This window comes from Hemitrygon akajei, chromosome 2 (genome assembly GCF_048418815.1).
Source record: "Hemitrygon akajei chromosome 2, sHemAka1.3, whole genome shotgun sequence".
NCBI lineage: Eukaryota > Metazoa > Chordata > Chondrichthyes > Myliobatiformes > Dasyatidae > Hemitrygon > Hemitrygon akajei.
The window spans coordinates 187,540,255-187,557,830 of NC_133125.1; the positions used below are offsets into that span (position 1 = coordinate 187,540,255).

Consider the following 17,576-nt stretch of genomic DNA (forward strand, 5'->3'; position numbering starts at 1 on the left):
GATCCTGAACCCGGAAGTACCGGGAGTTAACATGGCTTCGAAAGGACAGGTCGAGAGTTTAACCGAGGAGGCAATTTGTCCCATCTGCCTGGATTTCTTCACCGATCCGGTGTCACTGGAGTGTGGACACAACTACTGCCGCTCCTGTATCACACAGTGTTGGGAAAGGGAGGAGAGAAACTCCTGCCCGGAATGTAGAGCGGAGTTTGCGGACCGCACCCTCAGGGCCAGTCGGGCCTTAGCAAATCTGTCTGAGAAAGCTCGAAAACTAAACCTGAATCCGAAAGAGAAGGAAAATAAACTTCACTGCGAGAAACATGAGGAAGAACTGAAGCTGTTTTGTGAGACGGACAAGACACTGATCTGCCTGATCTGTGCGACTGCGCGGGATCACAAGTCTCACAACTTCATGCCGGTTAGCGAAGCCGTTGAAATCTACAAGGTAAAACTAACCAGGTTTTGATCAGCTGTTTACTTAGTTGAATATTTTGGTCTTTCTTTTTCAATACTTTTATTAATATCTACATAAAAGAATACAGGGTACAGTAAGATATATGATATATATCGATTACAATATACTGAAATCACATATTATGTGTAATTGCTCTATATCCATATGGATTAAATTTAAACATAAAATTGAAAAGAAATAATTTCATTATACAAAAAATCTAAACCGACTACCAGAAAAAACAGCTGTTTGCTTAAAAAAAAGAAAAGGAAAAAAGCCTTAACATATAGTGAAACATATTATTAGCCAACATCTGTACTTATTAGCAAATCAAAGATTTTGAAAGTAATTTAAAAAAGGTCCCCACAGTGTTAAAAAATCTTGTCCAGGTTCAGAAATTGAACAACGAATCTTCTCTAAATTTAAGCAAGACATAACATCATGTAACCAATGAGTATGAGTAGGCAGAGTGGCATCCTTCCACATAAGCAACAATACCCTCCCGGCTATTAGAGAAATAAAGGCCAAAATATACAAATCATGTGTCTCCAAAATAATATAATTTCCTCCAACAATACCAAATAAGGCAGTCATAGGATTACGTTTAAAATTTACTTTAAAAAGCACCGAAAAAGTTTGAAATACTTCCTTCAATATTTTTTAAGACTCGGACAAGCCCAAAACATATTGATTAGTGAGGCGTCTCCATTATTACATCTATCACAATAGGGAGATATATCCGAATAAAAATGAGACAGCTAATCTTTAGACTTATGGGCTCTATGAACCAGTTTAAATTGTAGAAGAGAATAATGGGCATATAACGATGAGGTATTAACCAATTTAAAAAATTTCATTCCAAGTGTCCTCAGAAATTGAAATCTGTAAATCTTGTTCCCAAAGGTTTTTAATTTTATCTAAAGGAATATTTTGGTCTAATTTCTTTACTCTCTGATTCCCAGGGTCAGATTAAATCTTCTTTAGACTCTCTCACGAAAAAGAAATCAAACTTCGAGGAAATGGAGCAACAACAGAAAGAGAAGATTTCTGGAGTTCGGGTGAGGCTCCTGAGCAGAATTTACAAATTCGCTGTGTAGTTTTGTTCCATTTAATGCAGAATAGCAGAGTATCGCAGCTCCAGTAACCTGGGATCGATCCTGACCCCTGGAGCCGTCTGTGTGGAGTTTGCATGTTCTCCCCGTAACCAGTACCTTCCTTTAGCCGACATTGCATGGTTGAACGGTAAATTGGTGACTGTAATTAACCTTGCGACGTTGGGTGGTCTGTGATTCAGGTCAGAGTTAGCGAGTCAGAGACGGAGTATATGTTTCAGGGAGACGTGGGGGAATGTGATGGAGGGGATTGTTCTGAGAACCAGCATAGACTTTAATGGGCTGAATGGTTACCTTCCATGTCAGAAGGAAATACAAAAAATAGCCTCAAATAGTAAACTAGCCTCTCCTTTCATTGACAGGAACAGTCACACAGCCTTCAGTCCCAGATCACATCCCATTTTGCTGAACTGCGCCGGGTTCTCACTGAGAAAGAGCAGCACACACTCCGAGATCTCAGGGAAGAAGAGGAGAGGATTCTGAATCAAATGGAAAAAAATCTTCAAGAGATTCAAGAGAATTTAAATTCTATCCAGGAGGAAATCTCAAAGTTACAGGAACAGATGGATCAACAGGAAAATATCACATTCCTCATGGTGAGAGATTTCAGTTTGTTTCTGTAAAAGTGCCCAGTCACAAAATGATGTAATTTATCACAAATACTGTAGTTGGAAACTGATTTCCACCATGTCAACGTCTTGACTGTTTAGAATTGTCATTGTCCCAAACCGGCCTCCCACAACATCTGTACATCACAGGACAGTCTGCAACCTTCTCAGGAATGAGTTACTCTGATCAGAGCACTGAGCTGGTGTTCGTTTCTGTGATTCCCACGTATAATATCCCCTGAGACTCAGAGTAACATCCAGTTACAGTCACAGGCTGTGAGTGTGGTTCTGATACTCTCCTCACCACATTTTTGTGGTATTAACAACCAACTGATGTTTTGTCTTTGACTTTTGGGCTGACACAAGCAGAAATATTTTCTCCATTCCACCCCATCAAATCCATTTGGAATGTAAAATTCCCTCATCTGATCCTCCCTGACATTGTATCCAGATAAAAATACACAACCTGTCCAGTCTCTCCTGTAAGTTCCATCCTCTCAGTTATGGTATAAATTTCATAAACATTCCTAATACTTTCTCCCGTGGTTCAGTCTCCCTCTTTCTCCGTGTGTGTCAGTGGGAGTAAGTGGGAATTTTCAGCAGCTTGTAATAACTTGTCTCAGATTCCTGCTGTTCGGATGCCGACGGTCATCTCAGTCAATTGAGATCTGTGTTTTATTTATTTCAGGAGGAAGCTCGTCGGAAGAGGAGGTAGGACATGGTCTTGACTGAAACTCTGTATGGATTTGTAAAATAGTTCAAATATCACTTATGTTCAGTTTATAACCAGCTGTGTAATATTTACAGGAGCAGTGATGATGCCCAGACATTGTCAGTGACAGACGGTGCCCTACTGGCTGGAAAATTCTATCACCCCTATTTGGTCGACACAGCATTGGGAGAAGCGTTTAATGGCATTAAGCGAGGTAAAACATACAGATTCATTTGTTCTTGTTTCAGACACAATTAATTAATAATTGGACACAAAATTTGGCTGTAATAATAGGGAAGTGAAGTGTATTCTGGCCCTAACCCCACCTGCAGGGAGGTATCACTGTCACATGGTCATCTGGAGATGTCAGACCCCTGAACACACCAACACTGGGTCAAAATATAACCAATTCACGGGACTATCAGATGAACCACTGCATCCTGATCCCATTCATACTGGGAAAATATGTCAATGCATGCGCTTGAATCCTGCCACAGTAGCTCTGGAATTAACGTTTCATTAATTACATTAAAGGGGTTAAAATCTGGTATCACTGTGGTGACGGGGATTGTCAGAATAACACACCAGTCCTTCGAGCCACTCACCCTGTCTGACCTGTCCGTGACCGCAGTCTGATTGACTCAGCTCTGCCCCCTGCTGGACTCGCGAGTCTCACTGTTGTGATCAAACCACCACATTGAGACTGAGCCCGGACACACCAATCAGCATTAACACTGGTGGACACAGCATAACTGGTCTGGCAAATCTCCATCACACACATTCACAAGAAGGTTCAGCAGATTGTAGTCAGAGCCTCAACATTGCACATTGTTAGTCCCCTCAGTAACCTGGAAACTATTCTCTTCAGACACAGTGAATGGTTTCAATTTGAACAATTCACACATTGTCCTTCTAACATATCCTTCTAACCATTGCCTATTGTTGTACCTGCCTAAAGTGATTTTATAATATTTTAATTATACCTTTGGCAGCAAATTCCACATATACCCATTTCCGTCAAAGTGAGAAAGTCTGTTTTGGGCTGTGATCTTTCTTCAGGACTAAAATTGTTGAGGGGAGATGCTGGAATAAAAAGGTGGGGAGAGGGGAGAGAGGCTAGCTGGAAGGTGATAGGTGAAGCTGGGGGGGTGGGAAAGTTAAAGGGCTGGAGAAGGAGGAATCTGATTGGAGAGGGAGGTTTGCTAGTGCTATTGGGGAGGGTTTAAACTAGATTTGCAGGAGGATGGGAACCAGAGTTCCAGAGCAGATAGTGGGGCGGGGGTGAAAATAAGTTATATTAAAAGTTCATGCAAAGTCAGAAATAGAAGGGTTGTGTGTGGTGGTAATAATCTTCGGAGGTGTGTCTATTTCAATGCGAGGAGTGTTGTGGGGAAGGCAGACGAGCTGAGAACGTGGATTGACACATGGAATTATGACATTATAGCCATTAGGGGCAGGACTGGCAGCTTAATGTTCCAGGGTTCCCATGTTTCAGACGTGATAGAGGCAAAAGGATGAAGGGGGGGTGGCATTGCTAGTCAGGGAAAATATTAAAATGTTACAGCAGTGCTCAGGCAGGACAGATTAGAGGGCTTGTCTACCGAGGCCATATGGGTGGAGCTGAGAAACAGGAAAGGTATAACACCATTAATGGGGTTGTGTTAATAAGCTGATAAGGAAGGCGGGCTCTGTCGTGGGCAAAGTACTGGAGGGTTTAACATCGGTAGCTGAGCGAAGGGCGCTGAGTAGGCTACGGTCAATTATGGAAAACCCTGAACATCCTCTACATAGCACCATCCAGAGACAGAGAAGCAGTTTCAGCGACAGGTTACTGTCGATGCAATGCTCCTCAGACAGGATGAAGAGGTCAATACTCCCCAATGCCATTAGGCTTTACAATTCAACTGCCAGGACTTAAGAACTTTTTTTTTTTTAAAGCTATTATTAATGCTTTTTGAGTTAGTGATTTAGATGCATATCATATTATTACTGAGTTAAGTATTGTATGTAAGGAGTTTTTGCTACAACAAGTGTATGGGACATTGGAAAAAATGTTGAATTTCCCCATGGGGATGAATAAAGTATCTATCTATCTATCTATCTATCTATAGACCACCCAATAGTCAGGGAGAATTGGAGGAGAAAATCTGCAGAGAGATAGCAGACAACTGCAGGAAACATAAAGTTGTAATAGTAGGGGATTTTAATTTTCCACATATTGATTGGGACTCCCATACTGTTAAAGGTCTAGATGAGTTAGAGTTTGTAAAATATATTCAGGAAAGTTTTATAAATCAATAAATAGAGGTACCAACTAGAGAGGATGCAATATTAGATCTCCTATTAGGGTACGAGTTAGGACAAGTGACGGAAGTGTGTGTAGGGGAACACTTTGAGTCTAGTGATCATAACGCCATTAGTTTCAACTTGGTCATGGATAAAGATAGATCTGGTCCTCGGGTTGAGGTGCTAAACTGGAAAAAGGCCAAATTTGAAGAAATGAGAAAGGATCTAAAAAGCGTGGATTGGGACAGGTTGTTCTTTGGCAAGGATGTGATAGAAAAGTGAGAGGCCTTCAAAGGAGACATTTTGAGAGTTCAGAGTTTGTATGTTCCTGTCAGGATTAAAGGCAAAGTGAATAAGAATAAGGAACCTTGGTTTTTGAGGGATATTGAAATCTGATAAAGAAGAGAGAGTTTTATGACAGGTATAGGCAACAAGCAGCAAATAAGGTGCTTGAGGAGTATAAAACGTGCAAGAAAATACTTTTCTCTTTTTACAATATTTTTATTCAGAAGAAAAAAACCAAGATTTACAGAGTTCAACACATAGATACATCTCAACATAACTTGTGTACATTCATATATTGTAATAAAATTGATCAAAATGTTATAGCATAACACATAAAGGTATACCACACTGTAATCAAAAACATCATAAAATAAATTTTTTATATAAAAAAAAGTCAACCCCCGACCAACTACCAAAGAAAAAAGCTGATGGATGACAATGGATAATTAGGCGGAAAAAAAGACATATTCACTTAAGAAGAGAAGATAAAAATATACATAAAAGTCTGTGCACTGTTAAACTTTATAAATTGGAAAAGTAATTTAGGAAAGGTCCACAGGAAAATGCTCAAGAAAGAAATCAGGAGGGCTAAAAGAAGACATGAGGTTGCTTTGGCAGTCAGGGTGAAAGATAATCCTAAGAGTTTCTACAGGTATGTTAAGAGCAAAAGGATAGTAAGGGATAACATTGGTCCTCTTGAAGATCAGAGTGGTATGGAGCCAAAAGAAATGGTGGAGATCTTAAATGGGTTTTTTTGTATCTGTATTTATTAAGTGTAGCCCCCTGGGTCGCCTCAGGCTCGCTCAGCTCATTTCCGTCTAGAGGGAGCAGCCTTCGGCCCCGCCAAACTGGGTAATCAGCTGGTGTAGATGTTGTGTGATGTCCCCACCCCGCCAAGTAACAGACAGAACACCATATGCAACTAAATGATTACACTTTATAGACCTTACTGGAGCTATGTACTTAATAGAGACACAATATGAAAGGGAAAAAAAGGCGCCAAAGTTATCAAAGTCCAACCACTTCGTGCACAACCCGTTGGAGCTCAGTTAACAAAGCCTTCTTGCCACCATTCGATCCCCTCCGACCTCCTCGACCCGCCGCCTGGGACCAACAACAGTGGTTGACCAGACGCTCCACATGAATCTGTCCTCGTCTCCTCTCCTCGCCGAAAACCCTGGGCCTCAGACCCCCTCTTGGGGCTGTTCCGTTGCCCAGTTTACAAAATCGCTTCTTCTCCTTCTAACCCCCTCGCGCCATCTCCTTAAAAGCCCACTCTACACTAGCTTACAAACCCACAAGAAAGTATAACCTCTATCCCAATTGGTAAACAAACGAATACAATTCTCGTTATCAGTAATTATAACCCAAACAAGCTTCAAGAGAAAGCACTCTCTCACCAGCTCTCTCAAAAGTACAAAGAAGCATTTGTACTTTTAACAAACAAGAAGCCATTTTGATTAACACACGCAGTAACATAAAGAAAGAAGAAACCCCCTTACATAAGGAAACTGGCAATGAGTCTATGGAACTAAGGCAAACAAGTAGTCAGCTCATGGAACCTATACAGATTGAAGAGGAGGAGGTGCTTGCTGTCTTGAGGCAAATCAGAGAAGACAAATCCCCAGGACCTGACAGGGTATTCCCTCGGACCTTGAAGGAGACTAGCGTTGAAATTGCAGGGGGCCTTGGCAGATATATTTAAAATGTCAGTATCCATGGGTGTGGTGCCGGAGGATTGGAGGATAGCTCATGTTGTTCATTGTTTAAAAAAGGCTCTAAAAGTAATCTGGGAAATTATACGCCAGTAAGTTTGACATCAGTAGTAGGTAATTTATTGGAAGGAGTTAGGATCTACAAGTATTTGGATAGACAGGGACTTACTAGGGAGAGTCAACATGGCTTTGTGCGTGGTAGGTCATGTTTAACTAATCTATTAGAGTTTTTCAAAGAGGTTACCAGGAAAGTGGATGAAGAGAAGGCAGTGGATGTTGTCTACATGGACTTCAGTAAGGCCTTTGACAAGGTCCCGCATGGGAGGTTAGTTAGGAAGATTCTGTCGCTCGGTATACATGGTGAGGTAGTAAACTGGATTAAACATTGGCTCAATGGGAGAAGTCAGAGAGTGGTAGTGGAGAATTGCTTCTCTGAGTGGAGGCCTGTGACCAGTGGTGTGCCACAGGGATCAGTGCTGGGTCCATTGTTATTTGTCATCTATATCAATGATCTGGATGATAATGTGGTAAATTGGATCAGCAAATTTGCTGATGATACAAAGATTGGAGGTGTAGTGGACAGTGAGGAAGGTTTTCAAATCTTGCAGAGGGACTTTGACCAGCTGGAAAAATGGGCTGACAAATGGCAGATGGAGTTTAATGCAGCCAAGTGTGAAGTATTGCAATTTGGAAGGACAAACCAAGGTAGAACATACAAGGTAAATGGTTGGACACTGAGAAGTGCAGTAGAACAGAGGAATCTGGAAATACAGATACATAATTCCCTAACAGTGGCGTCACAGGTAGATAGGGTTGTAACGAAAGCTTTTGGCACATTGCCTTTATAAATCAAAGTATTGAGAATAAGAGTTGGAATGTTATGGTGAGGTTGTATAAGACATTGGTGAAGCCGAATTTGGAGTATTGTGTGCAGTTTTGGTCACCGAATTACAGGATTCAAGATTACAGGGATTACAAGGTTGAAAGAGTGCAGACACGAGGAAATCTGCAGATGCTGGAAATTCAAGCAACGCACACAAAATGCTGGTGGAACGCAGCAGGCCAGGCAGCATCTATAGGAAGAAGTACAGTCGACGTTTCGGGCCGAGACCCTTTGTTTCAGTTAGTCCTGACAAAGGGTTTCGGCCCAAAACGTCAACTGTACTTTTTCCTATAGATGCTGCCTAGCCTGCTGCGTTTCACCAGCATTTTGTGTGTGTTGTTTGAAAGAGTGCAGAGAAGGTTTATAAGGATGTTGCCGGGACTTGAAAAACTGAGTTACAGAGAAAGGTTGAATAGGTTAGGACTTTATTCCCTGGAGCGTAGAAGAATGAGGGGTGATTTGATAGAGGTGTATAAAATTATGATGGGTATAGATAGAATGAGTGCAAGCAGGCTTTTTCCACTGAGGCTAGTGGAGGAAACAAAAACAGGGCATGGGTTAAGGGTGGAGGGGGAAAAGTTTAAAGGGAACATTGGGGGGGGGGGTGCTTCTTCACACAGAGAGTGGTGGGAGTGTGGAATGAGCTGCCAGATGAAGTGGTAAATGCGGGCTCACTTTTAACATTTAAGAGAAACTTGGACAGGTATATGGATGAGAGGTGTATGGAGGGATATTATCCAGGTGCAGCTCAGTGGGACTAGGCAGAAAAATGGTTTGGCCAGCCAAGAAGGGCCAAAAGGCCTGTTTCTGTGCTGTAATGTTCTATGGAGAGTGGACCATAAGAGAAAGGGAAGGAGGAGGGGACCCAGAGTAGTGATTGGGAGGTAAGAAGAGGTTAAAGGCCAGAGTGGGGAATAGAAGAAGAGGGGAGGGGATGAGAAAAAGAAGAAATCAATATTCATGCCATCAGGTCAGAGGCCACTGGGAAGTTCCCCTTTGGGTGGATAGAGTGGAATCCCCTTTACTGATAAGATTCCAGCGCAGGTTGGCCTTTGTGCTCCTGTTTTTCACCCTCCCACAGCTGTCTCCCACCTTCCCATCTCCCAACTATCCCCGCAACCCCGCTCCGACTAGCGATCAAAACTTTCACTGTGTTGGTGTTGGTTTCACTTCCCAGTGTCTCCCAACTCCACAGTCCACACTCCCCACCCTTCCGCTACCTGGAACAAGCTGCCTGCCATCTTTCACCAATCTTCAGTCCACAGTCACTTCAGACTCCTGTCTCATCACTCCCCTTCTCCTCTGCTCAATCTAACCCATCATAACCTTATATATTTCTGTCAGATCACCTCCCAGTCCATTTACCTGCATTTGGCCCGTATCTTTCTAAACCTGCCTGTAATCATTTCTCAGTCCCAGGGCTCAGCTCCTCTTCTGTGCCAGTTCCACAGGGCCCTCAATTCCCCCGTGTTACAGAAGATGATCGACCTCATTTTCTAACACATTACAGAAGCAAATGTGCTGCAGGTCCTAAAATGCAGAAAGGTCGATAAATCCCCAGGTCCTGATCAAGTGTATCCCAGGACTTTGTGGGAAGCTCAGGAGGAGAGTGTGGGGCCCATTTTGGAGATATGTGTGTCATCGATAGCTGTGAGTGAGAGGCCAGAAGACTGGAGGGAGACTAATGTTGAACATTTATAGAAGATCGGCTGTTGGGAAAAGCCTGGGAAGTACAGACCAGTGAGCCTAATGTCAGTGGAGGGTTCATTAATGGAGGGGACTCTGAGAGACAGGGTCTACATTCATTCGGAAGGGTGAGGACTAATCAGGGATACCCAGCTTGTCTTTATGATTTGGATCACTCTGTACAGTGCTGGTGATCTTTCTACAGGAAGGATGTTATTAAACTGCGAGGGTATAAAACAGATTTACAAGGATGTTACTGGGACTGGAGGGTTTGGGTTATAAGGAGAGGCTGGATATTCTGGGATTTTTTCCTGGAGCTCAGGAGGCTGCCAAAGCAAACCGTAGAGGTGGATACAGTTACAGTGATTGAAAAGACATCGGGACAGGAAAGGCCTCAAAGCTCTCCGTTTTTTTCTGGTCACCAGAACTAACCAGTTCCCCTCCACCACCACTCTCCTCCGCTCAGCGGAACGTCCTCAATCTCAACAGTTTCTCCTTTGGATCCTCCCGCTTCACTTAGACAGAAGGTGTAGCCATGGACACTCACGTGGGCCCCAGTGATGCCCACCTGTTTGTTGGCTACATGGAACAGTCTATGTTGCAGTCCTACACTGGTGACTTTTCCTATGCTACATCAATAACTGTATTGGTGTTGCTTCGCACTTGTGCTGAACATGTTGATTTCATCCACTTTGCCTCCAATTTCCACCCTGCCCTCAAATTCGCCTGGTCCATTTCCAATACATCCCTTCCCTTTCTTGATCTCATTGTCTCTATCTCTGGTGACAGCTTATCCACAAATGTCTAATATAAATGGACTCTCACAGCTACCTGGACCATACCTCATCCCGCCCTGCTACTTGTAAAAATGCGAATCCAATCTCTCAATTCCTCTGTCGCCTCCGATTCTGCTCTCAGGATGAGGCTTTTCATTCTACAACAAAGGACATGTCCTCCTTTTTCAAAGAAAGGGGCTTCCCTTCCTCCACCGTCAACACTACCCTCAACCGCATCTCTTCCATTTCACGCACGTCTGCTCTTACTCCATCCTTCACCACCCTACCAGGGATAGGGTTCCTCTTGTCCTCATCTACCATCCCACCAGACTCTGCATCCACCAAATAATTCTCTGAAACTCTGCCACCTCCAATGAGATTCCACCACCAAGCATTTTTTTTTCCCTCCTGCCCCACGCAACTCCCTTCTCTGTTCGTCCCTCCCCACAGATCTCCATCCTGGCACTGATCCTTGCAAGGGTAACGTGCTACACTTGCCTCTACACATTCTCTCGCACTACCATCCAGGGCCCTAAACAGTCCTTCCATCTGAGGGGACACTTGATCTGTGAGTCTGTTGGGGTCAGACACTGTGTCCAGTGTGGCCTCCTTTGTATCGGTGAGACCTGACGTAGTTTGGGAGACCGCTTCACCGAGCATCTACGCTCCATCCGCTAGAACAAGATCTCCCAGTGTCCACTCCCGATTCCCATTCTGATATATCCTCTACTGTCAGAATAAGGCCACACTTGGGTTGGAGGAACAACACCTTATATTCCATTTGGGGAGTCTCCAACCTGATGACAAGAACATCATTCTTAAACTTCCGGTAATTCCCCCAAACCGTACCTCCCCCTTCTCCATTTCCCATCCCCTTTTCCCTCTCTCAGCTCATCTTGCCAATTAACTTACCAGCTTGTTACTTCATCCCTCCTCCTCCAGGTTTCACCCACATCTCCTCCATTTCCCGCACTTCGGCCCTCACCCCATCCTCCCGTCACCACAACAGGGACCGTGTCCCCCTTGTCCTCACCTACCACCCCACCAGCCTCCGGATCCAGCATATTATCCTCCGCAACTTCTGCCACCTTCAACAGGACCCCACCACTAAGCACATCTTTCCCTCTCTACCCCTCTCTGCTTTTTGCAGGGATCGTTCCCTCCGCGACTGCCTGGTCCACACGTCCCTCCCCACAGATCTCCCACCTGGTACTTACCCTGCAAGCGTAAGTGCTACACCTGTCCCTACACCTCCTCTCTTACCACCATTCAGGGCCCCAAACAGTCCTTCCAGGTGAGGCAACACTTCACTCGTGAGTCTGTTGGAGTCATCTATTGCAGCCGGTGCTCCCGGTCTGGCCTCCTCTACATCGATGAGACCAGACGCAGATTGGGGGACCGCTTCGTCGAGCACCTCCGCTCCGTCCGCCACAACAGACAGGATCTCCCGGTTTCCACCCACTTCAACTCTGCTTCACATTCCCATTCGGATATGTCCATACATGGCCTCCTCTACTGCCATGATGAGGCCAAACTCAGGGTGGAGGAGCAACACCTCATATACCGTCTGGGTAGTCTCCAGCCCCTGATATGAACATCGAATTCTCCAACTGCCTATCACCTCTCTCCTGATTCTGTCTTCTTCTACTACCCATAGTGCTTTCCCCTTACATTCCTTCTTCACCTCTCCGGCCTATCCCCTCCCTGCTTCCCCTGCCCCCCCCCTTGATCTTTCCCCTTACTGGTTTTTCACCTGGCACCTACCAGCCTTCTCCTTCCCACCCTCCCCCTTCCTCTTCAGTCCTGATAAAGGGTCTCAGCCCAAAACGTTGACTTTACTTTTTTCCGTGGATGTTGGCCTGGACTGCTGGGTTCCTCCAGCATTTTGTATTTGTTGCTTGGACAGGTACGTGGGTAGGAAAGCTTTAAAGGAATAATGGCAAATGTAGGCAAGTGGAACTAGATCAATAGAATAAGTTGGTCAGCACGAATGAATTCGGCCTCAGCTCCATTTTAAATGTTCATTCACCTCATCCAGCTGTTGCTCCATCCATTCCTCACATCTATCTACTGTTATCCCCCTTTCTTTCCATTTTTGAGGAAATACCTTGAAACCTTGAAACACTTAACACATGCTGCTTGACCCACTGAGCTCCTCCAGAATTCTGTGTGTGTTGATCGGGAAAAATCCGCTCTCCATGTCGAGTAAATTCTTGGGAAGATGCTCGTTGTTCATCCGTTGTGTTTGGGTAAAACCCCGGGAAAGGTTTCTGTCGGCCACCCGACTGTGCCTGAGGCCCAGCGGGGCCCCGGGGCCGCGCTGCCCGAGTCTCCCCCCGATCCCGGGGCCGCGCTGCCCGAGTCTCCCCCCGATCCCGGGGGCCGCGCTGCCCGAGTCTCCCCCCGATCCCCGGGGACGCGCTGCCCGAGTCTCCCCCCGATCCCCGGGGCCGCGCTGCCCGAGTCTCCCCCCGATCCCCGGGGCCGCGCTGCCCGAGTCTCCCCCCGATCCCGGGGCCGCGCTGCCCGAGTCTCCCCCCGATCCCCGGGGCCGCGCTGCCCGAGTCTCCCCCCCGATCCCGGGCACTCTCTAATTCTCTGCTTCTCCCCCCAGTCTCTGTCACCCTGGATGTGGAAGCGGCGAATCCGGGGCTCGAGGTGTCTGAGGATCGGAAGAGTGTGAGATACACCGGGACCTGGAGGGATCTCCCTGACACCGGGAAGAGGTTCACATACTGGGCTTGTGTGCTGGGATCGGAGGGATTCACATCGGGGAGACATTACTGGGAGGTGGAGGTGACGGGGAATCGGGGCTGGTATCTGGGAGTCGCCGCAGAGTCTGTGGAGAGGAAGGGATGGGTCAGACCGAGTCCGGAGACCAGATTCTGGATCATCGCGCGGGTTGATGACGTGATGCGGGTTTTCACCTCCCCTGAGCCCCGTCTCCTTGCCGGTCCCATCCCCGGGAGGGTGGGAGTTTATCTCAGTTACGAGTCCGGGACAGTTTCATTTTACAACGCGGAGACCAAGTCCCATCTCCACACCTTCACTGGGAATAAATTCACGGAGAAACTTTATCCTTTCTTCTGGACTTGGGATACAAACCAGTGGCTGAGAATCTGCTCCGGTTCCGCTCCGGGTCTGTAAACGGGTCGGGTCCGGGACCGGAGTCAGGAGTAAGTCAGTGTAAATATAAATGTGCGGAGAGTGAAATAAACACGATGTGAGAATTATCGATCCATTAATTTTAACTCGTTCACCGCATCCGTCAACGGAACAGAAACACTGCGGATTCAGCAGCAGCCGTGGTCCTGAGTTCCCCCGGGTCCTAAAGTCCACCCGCACTAGTACAGGGCAACTGAGACAAGTGGTGGTAACATGCAAACCACCGGTGTCTCCCAGCGTGTCAGTTAACATCTATGGAGGGAAATGGGCAGGTGACGGGTGGATCCAGGTGAGGGGTAATAGATGAGGGAGGGGCAGAAATGTGTCAGATACTGGGAGGTGAGAGGTGTCAGTGACAAAGGGCTGAAGATTTTGGAATCTGACAGGAGGGGAAATTGGAGCCTGGAATAAAGGGAGGGAGGTGGGGAGGAGTGTGTGGGTGATGGGCAGATGGAGGGTGGGGAGCAGTGTGTGGGTGATGGGCAATGGAGAGGGTGGGAAAGGAGGGAAAAGAGATAGGGTGATGGGGTTGGTGAATCAGGAGGAGAGAGACAATTAAATAGGAAAAGTGACAGAGAGGGAGCGACTACCGGAAGTTTGAGAATTCAGTGTTCATGCCACCAGGTTGCAGGCTGCCCAGGCAGAACTTGGGAAGCTGTTATGAGACAAATAGAGCCAGTATCTCTGCTTTGAATCAGATAGACCATGACATAGGAGCAGAATTAGGCCATCTAGCCCATTGAGTCCGCTCCGCCATTCAATTATGGCTGATCATTTTCTTTCTCCTACTCAACCCCAGTTCCTGGCCTTCACCCCGTAACCTTTGATGCCGTGTCCAATCAAGAACCTATCAATCTCTGCCTTAAATACACCCAATGATCTGGCCTCCATAGCTGCATGGGGCAACAAATTCCACAAATTCAGCACCCTGTAGCTAAAGAGATTTCTTAACATTTCTGTTTTGAAAAGGCGCCCTTCTATCCTGAGGCTGTGCCCTCTTGTCCTAGACTCTCCCACCATGGGAAACATCCTTTCCACATCTACTCTGTCTAGGCCTTTCAACATTCAAAATGTTTCAATGAAATCACCACCCCCCCCCCCCCACCCATCTTTATGAATTCCAATGAGTACAGACCCAGAGCCATCAAACGTTCCTCGTATGATAACCCTTTCATTCCTGGAATCATCCTTGTGAACCTCCTCTCCTCTGCTGGATCCTTCCAATACCACCGCATCTTTTCTAAGATGAGGGGCCCAAAACTGTTCACAGCATTCAAGGTGAAGCCTCACCACTGCCTTATAAAGCCTCAGCATCACATCCTTGCTCTTGTATTCTAGACCTCTTGAAATGAATGCTAACGTGGCATTTGCCTTCCTCACCACAGACTCAACCTGCAAGGAAACCTTCAGGGTGTTCTGCACAAGGACTTCCAAGTCCCTTTGCATCTCAGATTTTATGATTTTTTTTCCCATTTACAACTCATTTATTTCTACTACCAAAGTGCATGAGCATGCATTTTCCAACATTGTGTTTCATTTGCCACTTTCTTGCCCATTCTCCTAATCTGTCTGTCCTTCTGCATCCTACCTGTTTCCTCAACGCTACCTGCCCCTCCACCAATCTTCATTTCATCTGCAAACTTGGCAACAAAGCCATCTATTCCATCATCTAAATCATTTATATACAGCATAAAAGAAGTGGTCTCAACACCGACCCCTGCAGAACACCACTAGTCACTGGCAGCCAACCAGAAAAGGATCCTTTTATTCCCACTTGCTGCCCCCTACTAATCAGCCAATGCTCTAACCATGTTAGTAACTTTCCTTTAATACCATGGGCTGTAATTTGGTAAGCAGCCTCTTGTGTAGCACCTTGTCAAAGGCTTTCTGAAAGTCCAACATCCACTGCATCCCTTTATCTGTCCTACTTGTAATCTCCTCAAAGAATTCCAACAAGTTTGTCAGGCAGGATTTTCCCTGAAGGAAACCATGCTGACTTTGTCCTATCTTGTCCTGTGTCACTAAGTACTCCATCACTTCATCCTTAACAATTGGCTGTAACATCTACCCAACCACTGAGGTCAGGCTAACTGGTCTATAATTTCCCTTCTGCTGCCTTCCTTCTTTCTTCAAAAGTGGAGTAACATTTGCAATTTTCCAGTCCTCCGGCACCATGCCAGAATCTAATGATTTTTGAAAGGTCATTTCTAATGCCACCACAATCTCTAACCTACCTCTTTTAGAATCCTAGGGTGCAGTTCCTCTGGTCTGGGTGACTCATGTACCTTTAGGTCTTTCAGCTTTTAGGTCTCTTCAGCTTTCACCTTTTCTCTCATTTCATTCATCAGCCATCTCCTTGACCCCCATCATTATTTTTCCTGCCTCACTTTCTAGTGGTCCTATATCCACTCTTACTTTTTCTTTTATTTTCAACATACTTGAAAAAACTTTTACTATCTACTTTGACATTATTTGCTAGCTTGCTTTCATATTTAATCTTTTCCCTTCCAATGATTTTTTCAGTTGCTCTTTGTAGGTTTTGAAAACTTCCCAATCCTCTACATTCCCACTTATTTTGCCTTCTTGTGTGCCCTTTCTTTTGCTTTTACAATAGCGTTGACTTCCCTTGTCAGCCATGGTTGTACTATTTTACCATTTGAGTGGAAGGGAACCAGAGTGTTAGAGCAGATGGTGAGGTGGAGGAGGATAAAGGTCATACAAGGACTTCTTGTGTGGACAGAAATCCAGGGTTTGTATGTGATAGAAATATTCTCAGGTGCCAAATAGAGGAGACTGGGGAAGAGGCATCTGGCTCTCAAATAGAGAAAGATAGGAGACAGCGTGTGAGGGAGGATAGGCAGGTGATAGAGAAGGGAGGCGCTCAGACCGAAGGCATGAGATGTGTCTATTTTAACACAAGGAGTGTTGTGAACAAAGCAGATGAGCTTAGAGCGTGGATCAGTACTTGGAGATATGATGTGGTGGCCATAACAGAGACTTGGATGGCTCAGCAACAGGAATGGTTACTTCAAGTGCCGGGTTTTAGATGTTTCAGAAAGGACAGGGAGGGAGGTAAAAGAGGTGGGGGCGTGGCACTGTTGATCAGAGATAGTGTCACGGCTGCAGGAAAGGTGGATGTCAAGGAGACATTGTCTACAGAGTCTCTGTGGGTAGAGGTTAGGGACAGGAAAGGGTCAATAACTTTACTGGCTGTTTTTATAGGCCGCCCATAGTAATAGGGATATCGAGGAGCAGATAGGGAAACAGATCCTGGAAAGGTGTAATAATAACAGAGTTGTCATGATGGGAGATTTTAATTTCCCAAATATAGATTGGCATCTCCCTCGAGCAAGGGATTTAGATGGGGTGGAGTCTGTTAGGTGTGTTCAGTAAGGTTTCCTGACACAATATGTAGATAAGCCGACAAGTGGAGAGGCTGTACTTGATCTGGTATTGGGAAATGAATCTGGTCAGGTGTCAGATCTCTCAGTGGGAGAGCATTTTGGACATAGTGATCATAATTCTCTCTTCTTTACCATAGCATTGGAGAGAGATAGGAACAGACAAGTTAGAAAAGCATTTAATTGGATTAAGAGGAATTATGAGGCTATCAGGCGGAAAATTGGAATCTTAAATTGGAAACAGATGTTCTCAAGGACAAGCACAGAAGAAATGTGGCAAACGTTCAGGGAATATTTGTGTGAAGTTCTGCATAGGTACATTCCAATGAGACCAGGAAGTTATGGTAGGATGCAGGAACCGTGATGTACAAAGGCTGTAATAAATCTGGTCAAGAAGAAAAGAAAAGCTTACAAAAGGTTCAGAGAGCTAGGTAATGTTAGAGATCTAGAAGATTATAAGGTTATTAGGAAGGAGCTTAAGAAGGAAATTAGGAGA

At 45.4% G+C, this 17,576-nt stretch overlaps 1 protein-coding gene across 1 annotated transcript; it reads left to right on the top strand.

Moving 5' to 3' along the window:
- Positions 1 to 31: 31 nt before the first annotated feature.
- On the top strand, positions 32 to 13,747 carry LOC140719167 (zinc-binding protein A33-like). Its single transcript, XM_073033588.1, has 6 exons — positions 32 to 442; positions 1,414 to 1,509; positions 1,926 to 2,159; positions 2,860 to 2,882; positions 2,979 to 3,097; positions 13,129 to 13,747. The coding sequence occupies exons 1-6, from the start codon at positions 32 to 34 to the stop codon at positions 13,659 to 13,661; spliced, it is 1,416 nt and encodes a 471-aa protein (XP_072889689.1). The 3' UTR covers positions 13,662 to 13,747.
- Positions 13,748 to 17,576: the final 3,829 nt, after the last annotated feature.